The sequence below is a fragment of the Meleagris gallopavo genome, chromosome 4 (genome assembly GCF_905368555.1).
Source record: "Meleagris gallopavo chromosome 4, MGAL_WU_HG_1.1, whole genome shotgun sequence".
NCBI lineage: Eukaryota > Metazoa > Chordata > Aves > Galliformes > Phasianidae > Meleagris > Meleagris gallopavo.
This window is the reverse complement of record NC_139407.1, coordinates 65,690,617-65,703,603: the sequence shown is the minus strand read 5'-3', so window position 1 is coordinate 65,703,603 and position 12,987 is coordinate 65,690,617. Positions and strand designations below refer to the sequence as shown.

The window sequence follows — 12,987 nt, the reverse complement described above, 5'->3', positions numbered from 1 at the left end:
TTAATGTATCAGGCTGTGTAATATTCAAGTCAATAAAGAACGTGGTATTGTACAGGAGGTTTAAGTTGAAACGTGGTTAGGTCTGCAAAGGGGAGCTGATGATAGCAGCCTGTTTACTCATAACAACTTGCTGAAGTTTGATGTGTCAGAAGGGTGTTACAGTTAGCACCTGTTCTGTGCTTTTCTGCTCTGCACAGAGCTAATCACTTCCACGTGGGAAGTTGTTTGATTACACTGTATGTAATTCCAGTGACTAGACTGGCTGACCTAACCTGAATTCTGAATTTTCAGATCTGTGGGAACACCTATTCTCACAAAGTGGATATATTTTCTTTGGGACTGATTCTCTTCGAGCTGCTTTACCCTTTCAGCACACAGATGGAGAGAGTCAAGGTAGGTATGGTGCAGCACCGAGGGTTAGCCTCTGTTTGATCACTTCTTCAAAAGAATTGTTTGCTTCATAAGACACTTGCAAGAGGTTCTTCTCAGCTTTAAAAAAGTGTTGGAATTAGGAATATGGAATCTTTATCAGCCTTGTCCAGATTCCCTGAATCACTGGAAATGAATTGCGGCCTTCCTTATGTGTGCAGTTGAATTGAGGCTGCAGTTTCTTTACAAAGCTTCTCTTTTGTGGTGCCAAGTAAGAGGAAATACTGAACTGAGATATCCAAGATCTTAAGCAAAAAATAAGTGTTGCAACTACAAGCCTACCAACTCGTTCTTCATTCAGGAATTGGAGCCATGCTCCATTTTCACTATTTCTTCTTTTTGCATTTCCAGTGCATTTCTTTAATGAAAAAAGTGAAAAATTGTTGTTAATTTTCTAATAATAATATCTTAGCAGTAAGTCCCGCTCAGTGTAAAGCACCATGTTCCCTGTAATAGGTGACTTTCATTGAATCCAATGAAGTTTTGATGTACCTTCCTTATCGTTAAATGCATGAAATCAGGAAAAAGTTCGTAGAGAAGAGCAAGAGCTACAGCCAGAAAGGTTTTTCTCTTATACATGATGACCAATGACCTACACAGGAATGAGAGTTATCATAACCTGTGTTCATCAAATCAGTATGTTTAGTGCTTTGAAATGCTCATGTGAAGCTGGATTGCTTAGCAGAGAAGTTAAAATCATGCTGTGAGTGCAGGCTGGCCAGATACTTTGGTTATTCTGGTCTTGCTTCATCTGCCTTAACATTTTCTATTTTCTGTTGTGTGTTTTTGTTTTTTTTTTAATGAATAAGGGCACAGTCTAGAGGAGGAATTACAGTGCTTAATCTGAACTGCTTGCACTAAAACCAATTTGAGATTCCCTAAATGAAATTAGTTTTACTGACACTTACCTAATAACATACCTATACCTAATAACTCTCCTTGGTTTTTAGATCTCCTGCAGGACTGATTACAAGCTTTGCCCTTCCTGTTTCTATTCTGAGTACAGAGGCAAAGCAGATAATCAGAGTGAATCCTAAATTCTATCTAACTCAATACCTCTGGAATTTTGATTCTTAGAAAGAGGGTAAGAAGGTTGCCCTAACTTTCCCTGATTTTTTTTTTAACTCTTTTTGATAAAATCAAAAAGAACTTCCAGCCACTTATTGTCTATTCTGGAGCTTAGCTTCTGTAATACTTGCTTCCAGCTTGTTACACTGATGTTTTCATTGGCCAGTCTTTACTGCTGTGTGCTGAAGCAAAGAATGCTCTGTCTGATCTATGAGCCCAGTAAATTCTAGGAGTCTGAGACCAAGGACTGAAGAATACCCATAAGGGGAATATGAGACCTGCCACTGTCACAGGCTGTTGGCAGTTACTCTGTGACAGTACCCTTCATTTCCAAATTAGATGTTTGAAAACGGATCACTAAATGCAGCCTGACTTGGTAGAGAAAAGCACTGTTTGATGCAGTTTACTGTAATAAACTTCAGTTCTCATGAACTGGGGTTTGACTGTTGCCCATCGCTATTAACTGGTTAGTTTGTACTTTCAGTGGAGTAATGTTGCATTCGTTTTAACTTCAGAATTCATGCACTTTGTGCTCAAAGTTTTGCAGTACTGTAGTTTTGTGTGGGGGGAAAAAGCTGTCACTAGGTGGAGCCAATTGCTCTTTATAGAGGGAACAGTGACAGACTGAGCTGCGTGCCTAGGGAAAAAAAGCAACTTAATCATTAAAGTATGTTGTGATCTTAACCTCTAAAACAGAACTTAAAGCTTTTCTTCATTAGGCTGATTTGTTTGCATAGGTTGAAAAATAAGAATAATAGGGTTAAGTGGTGTTTTGGAAAACACTTTTTCATCTTTTTCTTAACGTTTCTGCAGACCCTGAGCGATGTTAGAAATCTGAACTTTCCAACATTATTCACTCAGAAATATGCACAAGAGGTAAGTGTATCTCCTGCTAATAACTGTAGCATTTTTCTTTGCTTTCCAATTGCTTTGCAAGTAAAAAAGAAAACAAACAAAAACTAACAAAGTAACAAACACACCAAGTTTGCTATTAAGACACATTTCTCTGTCCATGATATACATTACTGTATCTCAAAGTTATAATATTGTGGACATTGATATTCCTGTCACAGGGTTTATCTCCAGTAACTATACAGTGTTAACTCAGCTTCCCTTTGCCACTTGATGTCATTTATGTTGCATACATCTTGCCATGAGTTCTTGCAGCAAATCCATAGTCACAAAGAGAACATGCAGAGTTGTAGACAGGTAGAAGTGGAGACAATGTGGTAGCATGGTGTAGGATTGTGGCTGCATGGGATCTAGCTCCAAGAATTGCATCTCTCAAGTAGAAAACCATATACTGAATTAGTCAGCCTTAGAGCTATACACATTCAGATAAGGAGGAGGTGATGTACAAAAGCCCTCCTGTAAAAAGCTGAGACCCTTTTGGGTTTTCATGGTAGATTCAGACCAGTAGCTAAATGAGAGCTTCCTTTCTGGTTTCACAGCTGCCAGGTGACAGGGCCAATGGGATGTGCTGTGCTCAGTTGGAACAGGACGTTGTTTTTCACTAATAAAGATGTTCTGTTAAGTAACTGAGATAAACCTTCAGACTATTCTCATACTTACAGGAAAGCCATCACCATCAGAAATTACTACATGGTGGTTAAATGTGAAGCTAAAAATTACTCATGAATTACACTTACTATATTTTAAAATTCTTATGATTTCAAATCTTATAAATGTTTTATAACTCCATTGAATCTTGGGCCAGTTTTGGTTTGCCAAATTGATTGTTGTCCTTGATAGTAAAAACAATTTCAGGAATAAATTACAGTGATGTATTTTCCAACATTTAAATCACTCCTGACTTGTGTGCCAAAGTAGTAATTCCCAAATTACTAAGGAGGCAATTGTTTATACTGACACGAAGTCAGAGCATTAAATAATAAGAATGAATTTATGAATTGGTTTGTGTAGCACGTCTCATGTTTTCTTTCAGTACATCATGGTGAAGGACATGCTCTCTCCAAGTCCCACTGAAAGACCAGAGGCGGCTGCAATCATAGAAAATCCTGTATTTGAGGACCTGGAACTCCCAGCCAAACCAGTGCTTAGGCAGAGGTCACGGACAATGAGTTTATCAGGAAATAAGCATTCAAGACAACCAAGCAAATAATTATCCTCAGGATCACTTCTTCCACTCAGCAGGTTTTCAAGGGATTGTTCATCAGAAGGATCCTGTGATGCAGAATGTCTATCTTGGGAATGTTTACTTAAACTTTCTTTTGCCATAGCTAATGTTTAAGATGTTGGACGGATTTTTGTTTACTTTGACAGCCAACAAAAGCCACGCTTTCCACATTCCATTTTTTTTATCTTAACTCTCCTTGGCAGGTGGGTTCAGCTACTGTGCTTACCAATGGTGTGCTCCATTATCTCTTTTTGGGGGCTTGGGATTTCTGGAAGATTTTTTTTAATACTTTTTTTTTTTTTTTCCTGAAGCTTGTATATGTCTGCTTGCTGGGTAAGTGAGAGATCTGTAACGTGTAAATAGAATTAAAATACTGTATTTTTATAGAGCAAATTACAGTCTCTAAGCCTAGTGAGTGTATATCTGAATCACTTGCTCTTCGGTGAAATGAAGATGATTTTGGAAAAGAAAAACAGAAGAAAAACCACAAATTGATGACTCCATTTTTTGTCTCTGGTAGGTAAACTGGGAATCTGCACTATTTTTAAAGCAAAAAAATTACCACAGCTGTACATACTGTCACTCTTCATAGCCAATCTTTAAAGGAAATTTTTTCATATTTCTACACTGTAGTAGATCTTAGGGAATGCATTTTATACAGATAAACCTGTAGGGAAGGGAAAGAAGCTTTTTGCCATTAAAAGAGGGCTTATAGGCAATGGTTGGAAGAGCCATAATAAAAATTATGTACAAAAATGTTGTGATTCTGACAATTTAAACCTAATGAAGTCATACGTGTCGTATGTAATCTTGTAGATTTGTACTTCAAAAAGAAAAATCAACTGGTAGGCATTTGTGTAATCTGCTAATTTAACTGCCTAATGCCGTGCTTTTATTTCTCATTGTAAATATGTTTTTATTTATAAAATACAGAATCAATCCATTTGGGTTGGTGGTGTACAGAATGCACTCGCTATAATTGCTGAGTGCATTAATTATTGTGACTTATTTAAAGTCTAAATGATTTAATAAACTTTTTTTTATTTAAAACAGTAGTAGTCGCTTCTGTTCAAAACCTGCATCTGTGTGCTGCAGGTGGCAGCCTCATGCAGCTAGAACTGGCATCTAGTCTGGCAGCTAGTCTGTATCTGTAACTGGTTTACTTTCCTGACCTGTACTTGCCCAGTGCTGCAAGGAAAGGAGATACAGACAAAGCAGGAAGCAAGGCATGAGGTACTTCAACATTTTTACAGGCGTGGGGTCCATCAGTACTGCATAGCTCAGCTCGTGGCATAGCTGCACAGACATCACAGTGCATTACAGGCAAGTAACTTTGCTGGTGTTGGGTCCCTGTAACCTGCAGCTCAGACTGCAGAGAGCCTGCAGCTGAGCCCCGTGCTGCCTTCATTGAACACCAGCTTTGCTCTTTGGCCACATCCTTCCCCTCATCTCCCGTTCACAGAATGACACAGGTGCACTGCTAAAACTGGTTAAATTTATAATGTGAAGTGCAAGATAAGAGCTATAGTTGCTGGATCAGAAAGATTGTTCCAACTTAAGCTGTAGGAAGTGACCACAATGTATACAGAGTAAGTCAAGTTGATGTTATCATACTGAAATATTTCTCCAGCATGAAGATTGAATTTGTCTTAGGAAGCACTCATTTTAAAAAATAATTACCCAGGAGGGAATTTGCTCCATTTGCTGTAACAACGTGGTTCTTGTTCATAGAACTGCGGTATAATTGCATTTTAACCATATGCCCCCAGCTGTCACATTCCAGTCCCTTCTTCCCCTATTTTCAAGACATTTATTTTCCCATTAGGACACGCTCTTGCATGTTCTGTACCACCTCCTCCAGCAACTGGTTCCGGACCCTATTGCTTGGGCTTGCCCTTCTGAGCATCACTGGGCACTGGCACTGTAATGCTGTAGTCCAAGTCTGGAGCAGTTTTGGTGAAGGTGGCTATGGAAACCATGTCTTCTCCAGTGTCCACCTGAGACCTGTGCCTGCAGATGAGCAGCTTCCTCAGGGCCCGCTGGAAGTCCCTGTTGAGGAAAGCGTAGAGCACGGGGTTGATAGTGGAATTGCAGTACCCTAGCCAAGTGATGATCTTGAAGGTTTCAACCAGGACTGTGCTTGCGGAGTTGCTGCCCCTGGCAGCAAGCCACACGTTCAGGACAAAGTACGGCAGCCAACACAGCACAAAGACAGAAATGATGATGCTGATGGTCCGTGTGGCCTTGTTCTCCAGCTGCAGGTGGTTCTGCCGCTTGCTGTTAGGGTGGTAGTGGATCTCCAGGGTCTGAGACATGATACGAGTGGCCTTGAGCCGGGAAGCTCGATAGATGAAGAAGTACATACTGCACATGACCATGAAGGGGACGAAAAACGCAAGAGCAGATGCTACGATGGCAAAAATCCAGTTGGTGACGAAGATGCATTCTCTGCCTGCATCGAAATCCACCCCGGGGATCTCATTCCAGCCCTTCATGACGGGAAGAAAGGAGATAAGGGAGGAATATACCCAGACTGTGCAGGTCATCACAACGCATCTGCCAAAGGAAAGAGACGGGGAGGGGACAGAGGGTCTGAGTTACTTTGAGTTGAGAACATCCAGTACAATTCAATCCCCATGGTAACCTTTGTGGGATATCACTGTTCAGTAGTCCCAGAGGGCTTTGAGAAGCCACCGAGCATAGAAAAAGCTGGAGTACAATAAGTCCATACATGAACAACTCTGATAATTGAGTACTAGGATCTGTGGCTTGCAGAATTGGGGTCAGTGTAAGAGGTGCTCTGAGCCAGGTGGAAAAATAAAAATAAAATTAAAAAAAAAAAAATCAGGAAGAAAGGTTTGACAAAGGATTTATTATTAATATTTAAAGTTAGAGCAGGTAGATTTCTCTGATTGGTTTCAGTATTAGCATCCAGCCATTACCCTCAGTCAACCTTTTCCACCCTGCAGTCCTCACTTCAGTGCTTCACATGAAACCTTGACAGGAGGAACATTCTACAAAACTTTAAATGGAGCAAAGTTTCTTTTGTCACATAGTTCTGATTTGGGGCAGAAAATGCCAACAGCTTATTTGGTCCGTACTTGTTACGGGCTGTGGCCAAGTGAAAATTTGGAGGGAGCTGGAATGAGGAGCAACTGCACTCACCTGCCACGGGACATCCTTCTGGAATAGTGAGATGGGGTCACCACAGAGCAGTATCTGTCCAAGCTGATAAAGCACAGAGTGACAATGGAAGCGGTGCAGAACATGACATCAAAGGAAATCCAGACCTTGCAGAACAGCTTCCCAAACAACCACATCCCCGTCACCTCGTAAATGATGCTGCAAGAGAAATGGGTAGAAACCAAAGCTAGAAAGGCTGATTTAACATATATCAGGATTGCACTGAAATAATATTTTTCACATGGAGGTGCTCAAGAGGAGCACAGCAAAGCTAAGATCAGTTGGACACCAGAGATTAGCCCTCCAAGTGCAATCCAAGCCATTAACCCGTGCGTAGTACGAGGCTGAAGAAGATCAAACCCATCCTTCCTGCTTGTGTTGTAAGAAGTGCTCTGTTCCCAGAGTCCCTCGCGTTTACATCTGCACAGCTTTGTTTATCACAGCTTTTTCCAGTGCCCTTTGAAGCCCTGACCTTTATCAATCCTCCTCAGTTCCTAAGGTGTGGAAGGTGCCCACTTTTCAACTCTCGGGTTAAAAGAATAGAGGTTAGTAGGAAGCCTATGCAGTTTGTACCTTAAATAGCTCAGAAACGCCTCAACCAAGGAAACACACCAGCAAAAAGCAGGCCTTATGCCAAAATTATTCCCAGCAAAGTCAGAGGGGCCTATAAGAAGTGAGCAGCGATGGAAGGAACATATGGCAGCTGTAGGAAAGCTGATGCCTGTTCCTATAGCATTCAGCTAGATGCAGTTTGCTTCCCCTCTCTGTAGCTCCTGGAGCGCTGCTGAAACAACCATTGTGTGGATTTGATGTGGAGAGCTGAGTAACAATCTGTTCCTGCAGAGCTTTAATTATCCTCTAACTTCACAGCTTTACGGTCAAGTACAGTGGAAGCAGAGCAACAGCACTGCAGTGCCCTTAGGTGGGCTTTTAGGTTGGCAGAAACAGCCAACATGATGTCAGGAGCTAGGAATCAACGCCTGCTCTGCATTTAATTAGCAGCAGTTCATTAAAACTACTGGGAAAGGTTGTTTTAAAGCACGATAACTGCTCTGAGTGCATTAGCAGAGTACAGTGCTGTTGAAGGGCTCCAGCTCTTTTCCTTCCCTTTGACATGTGCTGCCATGCCCGCTGAGGAGCAAACTGCAATTTGGAAGAGCTACGTGGATGTGCAGCTGAGAACCATCAGCAAAATGAATCTCCTGGTGAGGTCTCTGCCTCATTCCCAGTGACTTCAATGGGGTACGAGCAGGTTAAGCCATCCTACAGCTGAGCTGTAACCAAGTCCCTGGGGTAACAGACTTCAGCTGCTTTATACAGCTCCAAGAGCACTGAATGCAGCGCAGCCACCTGCCGTACGCAGACTTATGGCCACTTGGCAGCATGAGACAGCAGAGCCCACAAGCAAGCTGCTTTGGTTTCATAGAACCATAGGATCTTCCAGGTTGGAAAAGATCTTTGAGATTATCAAGTCCCAGCACCAAATCAGGTCCCTCAAGCCACATCCACACATCTTTAATACTTCCAGGGATGGGACTCTACCACTTCCTACATTAAATATAGGGTGAACATAAATTACCCTACTTCTACTAAAGCAAAATCCTTACTTTTGTACAGAGTGAGGAGGAGATGGCCTTTGTTTTGATAACAGTGACAGTTACCAATTTGCAATGGTAATATATGTAAAACAATTCCCCAGACGCAGTGAATCACATTTGATTTCCTGCTGAACGCTGCAGTGTTTCTTGTCTGTTGATGTAAGCAAATGATCTGTCTTGAAAGGTCACCAATCTTCCCAACAAACCCCACTGTTGCATTGGCTGAGCCAGAAGGAACAATAAAAATTCAGTGTTCTGCCATGAATATGAAGAATAACACCATTGCAATAGCCTATCAAGTCCATTAATCTGAAATCATTAGTTCTCTTACACAAGTAAAGATGTAAGGATTATTTTTACTTCTCCCTCCCACTACCAGAAGATAAAAGAGAAGGTTAAAGCAGTATAAAACCAACTGCACGTAATTTCACTCTGCTGATTTCAATAGACTGGGAGAGATGAGGGGAAAATACCCTCCGTGATTTGCTCTACCTTTGAAACATTAGCAGCACCCACGCAGTCATTGCAATTAATGATGACACACCAGGGGCTGTCCCCACCTCCCATCCTCCAAATGCTGCCAAAACATTCAGCAACATTCAGACTGGCTCCATTCAGCCCCTCCATACCTAGCAAGAGAAAACTCCAATCATGACAAAGGAAACCTCACCAACAGGTTTGGGTCGGGAAACTGAGGCACAAAAACATCTGTAATCACTGACCCAGTATTCAGATCTTGGGAGAGCACTTCTTACCTGAATGGCATGACGAGGCAAGCGACAAGGAAGTCTGCCATGGCCAAAGACATGATAAACATGTAGGTGACAGTCCGTAGCCTCTTTTCCACCACTGGGCAAATAAAGACTACTGTATTTCCCAGGAGTGTGACCAAGTCAATGAGGGTGAGTACGAGCCCGATGGCCACCTCCTGGAGGCCAATCCTTGCCCATTTGCCAGCTCCTTCCACAAAGGATGATGTAGAAGAGAAATTAGAGGGCCACGACTCATTTTTGTCCATCAGCATCTTCCCACCGTTAAGAGCTGCAAGAGAGAAAAAGGGGAAAATATTAACACTTCAATGCATGGTGAAAGGAAGTACGGAAAACATTTATGTTCTGTTGGCTTCAAGAAAAAATCCACACACCCTGTTGTGCCTCTGCCATCACCATCCCATGGTCATCAGCTCAGAAGTGTCTGATACAATGTGCCACGCTGGCTGAAGTTCTCCCTGGCAATTAAAAGCTCTCCTGTGAAGGACAAGTGAAGAGTGCTGAGAACGGAGGGAGCTCAAGCAAGCAACTGTAAGCCAAATTAAAGCAGCTCTGCTAAGTCCCACATAGCAGCAAGCCATAGCCACAAAATACATTCTTGAGATCAACTCATGCTATCCACAGACTGCTAACCTAGGCTGGGTGCTTTTATAATCCATAGTTTATATATAGCCTGGATGGTCCTGTTTGTTTTTTAGGCTCTGAATGTATGATTTTTCTCCTGCAGGTGGAGGACAGTGGGCAGCTCCATCCCATGCTCTGAATTGCAACCAGAGCTGCCAGTAATCCCATAGGGACCTTATGGCAAGCAAGTAATTTAGGGTCTTGGGTGCAGCAGACTTGTGTTCCCTTCTGAGGGACAGCAGGGATGCTCCCAGCTCCTCAGTGGGTCAGGATAAATGTTCCCATACCAGTGATGGGCCCTTTAATGTCTGTCACACTCCCCAGCATCCTCATAACCACTTGGTCAGCACGAAGAGCCCTCAACAACTTGCTTATTCCTCATACAGAAGCAATTTCAGGCTCCTGGACACCCCTGCAGCTCCTCTAACACTGTGATAAACCAAACCTGCAAACAATTTCCAAGAAGTAAAAGCACTGTGGATTTATATAATGACATAATGATGTTCCCTGTTCTGTCTCTGATTCCTTCTTGCTGCAATTCCTAATGCTGTTTGCTGCTTTTGATTGGCACTTAGCACTAAGATGACCTTTTCATGATCTAAAGATCTCCTTCCTGAACAGCAGTGCTCAGCTCTGAGCCCACTGCTGCACACACAAAGGTAGGAAGCAATCAGGTTCCTCCCCTTGCATCATCACTGAAGTCCGCCACTTCATAGCTAAATTTCTCCTTCCATTTAATGCTCCATCACTGAGCCTCATAAAAGCTTTTCTGCAATTTTTCGGGTCAGGCCTCACAGCATTAAGATGGGCTCCCAAGACATAGAAAACTCAGATTTCACTCAATTTCAAGTTTTTCTCCTGTTTTTCCTCTGCACCTGAATAATTATAGATGGGAGCTCAGTGTTTGCTGCCTGAGGTTTTTAGATGCGACACTGAAACACGAGCTTAGCAGTCACATCTGCCCATCACACGTGCCCACGTGATTCTTTGATATGTGTAAGCATCTGTGCAAACAAAGCAGATCATTACTTACACACAGCTGCTCTGGTGATGATCCGTGAGCACACGCTGCTCTAAAACTTCAAGGAGAACTCAGCTCTCAGAGTGTCTTTGCAGTCTCTCTATGATGCTCGAGTACCACCTTAGTTACTGGTACAGGCTGGCTTAGAAGGTCTTTCCTAGTGAGAATCTAACAGCAAGCTGCTTATAATGCAGGATACGTCTAGGAGAAGGACACAACAGTGCTCAAGCAGAGGTGACAAACGTGTGCACGCTCACAAAGCATCAAAGAAACACTCGTATTGTTGTTTGGTTATGACACAAAGGCACACTGAGCAGCTGGAAATCAGGCGCTCCTCATCTGGCCATCTATGCATTTCTCCAGCAAGAAATACTCAGCAAAAAGAAGGGTTGGTGGATGCTTGAAACTTCAGGTCTGGGTCAGGGTGCAAGCAACAGGGTCCTGCTGCTCCTGGCTGCATTTCAAGCATCCCCACATCGAGTCTCTGGAAGTACGTCTGCACACTGTGTTCTACAGATAAGCCAGCAACTTCTTGCTTGCTTGCTAAGGAATGCTTCTCCTGAGTCACCTGGAGCCTTGTTAACACAGAAAAGCAGTAATCTTAAAACTTCTGGGACAAAACAGGATGGGCCATCCTTCAAGGGATGTACTTTGCTGCCAGACCCTGCTAACGAAGTAAAAGCACAGGACAACACACAGCTATGCCTCCCCACTGTGCTCCCACCTGCAAAGCAGTGAACCATAGAATATCCTGAGTTGGAAGGGACCCACAAAGCTCTTCAGGCATGTAAAGCATGCCTAAAAGGAGGCTGCACCAGCAAGCACTCCCCAGCACTTCTCTCTCTGCCTTTTCCATCTGCAGAGTAGCATTTTTAGTACAAAACATGATTTCTTCCCACCTCCAAATCAGAGCAGAATAATTCTAGACCAGGTCTGGAAACACACCAGCAGCAAGCACGATCCTTACCTTCAGACCTGACCATGGCCACAGCCAGGTGAAGCATCACAGCAGCATCATAGAGCAGCAGTGGGGTGCAGCATGCAGGACCCCACTCAGTCCATTCCCACTCACTGCTTGGAGTTGGGCTGCATGTGAGCATCGTCTGCTCCACCGCCGTGCATCAAACCCTGAAGAAGTGAGTCTGCTGCTCTTCTCCAAGGAGCTGGCAGGAAGCAGTAAAACTCAGGGCAAAGTTAAACCTGCAGTGTGAGGGCCAGAGGGCCCACAGGTGTCGGGGTTGCAAAACCTCAAAAGCCAAGGTGTGAACCTCAATCTGCAGGATGCAAGCTCACAACCCGAGGGCTGCAAAACCGCAACTGCTGGGGCAACTGCTGCCCCGGGACAACCAGCACCCAAGATGCAAACCCGCAGCCCCCAGGATGCAAAACCCCATGTGGTGGGGGTGCAAAACCCCAACCGTGGGGGCTGCAGATCCCCAACCCTGCGGCTACCAGCATCCGAGATGCAAACCCGCACCCCCCGGGATGCAAAACCCCGTGACGCGGGAGTTCAAAACGCCATCACCCGGGATTCAAAACCCCATATCCTGAGGGGTGCGGAATCCCCACGGGCGAACTGCGCATCCCTGGGGGTACAAAACCCCCACCCCCGAGCACGCAAAGCCCCAACCCGCGTAGAAAACCCCCTGCAAAGAGAGCTCGGGGAGGCACAGCCAGCACTCCCGGCTCAGTGCCGGGCGTCTCCCGGTGCCCCCAGCCGGGCTGCACTTACCGGCAGCAGGCGGTACCCCGGCCCCAATCCCCCGGGAGACCGCGGTGCTGCCGCCCCGCCCCGCCCCGCCTCCCGGAGCCACCTCCCTTCGGGTCCCTCGTCTGCAAAACGAGTGGGGTTTTTTTGTTGTTGTTTTTTGGTTTTTTTGTTTTTTGGATGAGCGAGTCTGGAGTGTTTTACGTCGGGTTTGTTTCTTCAGAAATAGCAGATCACCTTTTGAAAGTAATACAATCTACTTTAAGTGGTGCTTTTCAACTCCAGCAGTGAAATTAAACAGGAAAAAGAAAGGGAAAAAAAATTGATATCACAACTATCCATCCATCCATCCATCTATCTACCTACCTACCTCCTCTTTAGGGAGCTGTTGGAGAGGGTCCAGAAGAGGGCCACAAAGATGATCAGAGGGCTGCAGAAGACAGATGAAG

At 44.0% G+C, this 12,987-nt stretch overlaps 2 protein-coding genes across 5 annotated transcripts in view; one reads left to right on the top strand and one right to left on the bottom strand.

The window, feature by feature from the left end:
* Positions 1-4,684, top strand: part of EIF2AK3 (eukaryotic translation initiation factor 2 alpha kinase 3) — a 40,898-nt gene extending 36,214 nt beyond the window's left edge. The window contains exons 15-17 of the mRNA XM_085223722.1: positions 292-393; positions 2,311-2,373; positions 3,443-4,684. Coding sequence (XP_085079848.1) covers positions 292-393; positions 2,311-2,373; positions 3,443-3,619 — 342 coding nt within the window. The 3' untranslated portion in view covers positions 3,620-4,684. The remainder of the gene's footprint in view (positions 1-291; positions 394-2,310; positions 2,374-3,442) is intronic.
* LOC100538367 (histamine H2 receptor-like) lies at positions 2,466-12,632 on the bottom strand. 4 transcript variants are annotated; one of them, XM_010710586.4, is made up of 6 exons: positions 11,798-12,556; positions 10,843-11,031; positions 9,560-9,662; positions 9,171-9,456; positions 6,800-6,976; positions 2,466-6,190 (listed from the first exon to the last, which is right to left on the bottom strand). In XM_010710586.4, exons 3-6 carry the CDS (start codon positions 9,582-9,584, stop codon positions 5,512-5,514), a joined length of 1,167 nt encoding a protein of 388 aa, XP_010708888.1. In that variant the 5' UTR covers positions 9,585-9,662; positions 10,843-11,031; positions 11,798-12,556; the 3' UTR covers positions 2,466-5,511. The 4 variants fall into 4 exon arrangements, with proteins under 4 accessions (XP_010708888.1, XP_085079849.1, XP_010708889.1 ...); XM_085223723.1 differs by lacking the exons at positions 9,560-9,662; positions 10,843-11,031 and adding an exon at positions 12,563-12,632 and having other exon boundaries at positions 11,798-11,993; XM_010710587.4 differs by lacking the exon at positions 9,560-9,662.
* Between the last annotated feature and the right edge of the window lie 355 nt (positions 12,633-12,987).

Bases quoted from the DNA above. Each gene is read 5' to 3' on its own strand.
- LOC100538367 (XM_085223723.1), bottom strand. From the start codon at position 11,930: ATGCTCACATGCAGCCCAACTCCAAGCAGTGAGTGGGAATGGACTGAG. The intron at 6,977-9,170 runs GTAAGAAGTGCT...TTTCTCTTGCAG, and splicing joins TGCCTCGTCATGCCATTCAG to CATCATTTACGAGGTGACGG. The intron at 6,191-6,799 runs GTGAGTGCAGTT...TTCCTTTGGCAG, and splicing joins AGAAGGATGTCCCGTGGCAG to ATGCGTTGTGATGACCTGCA.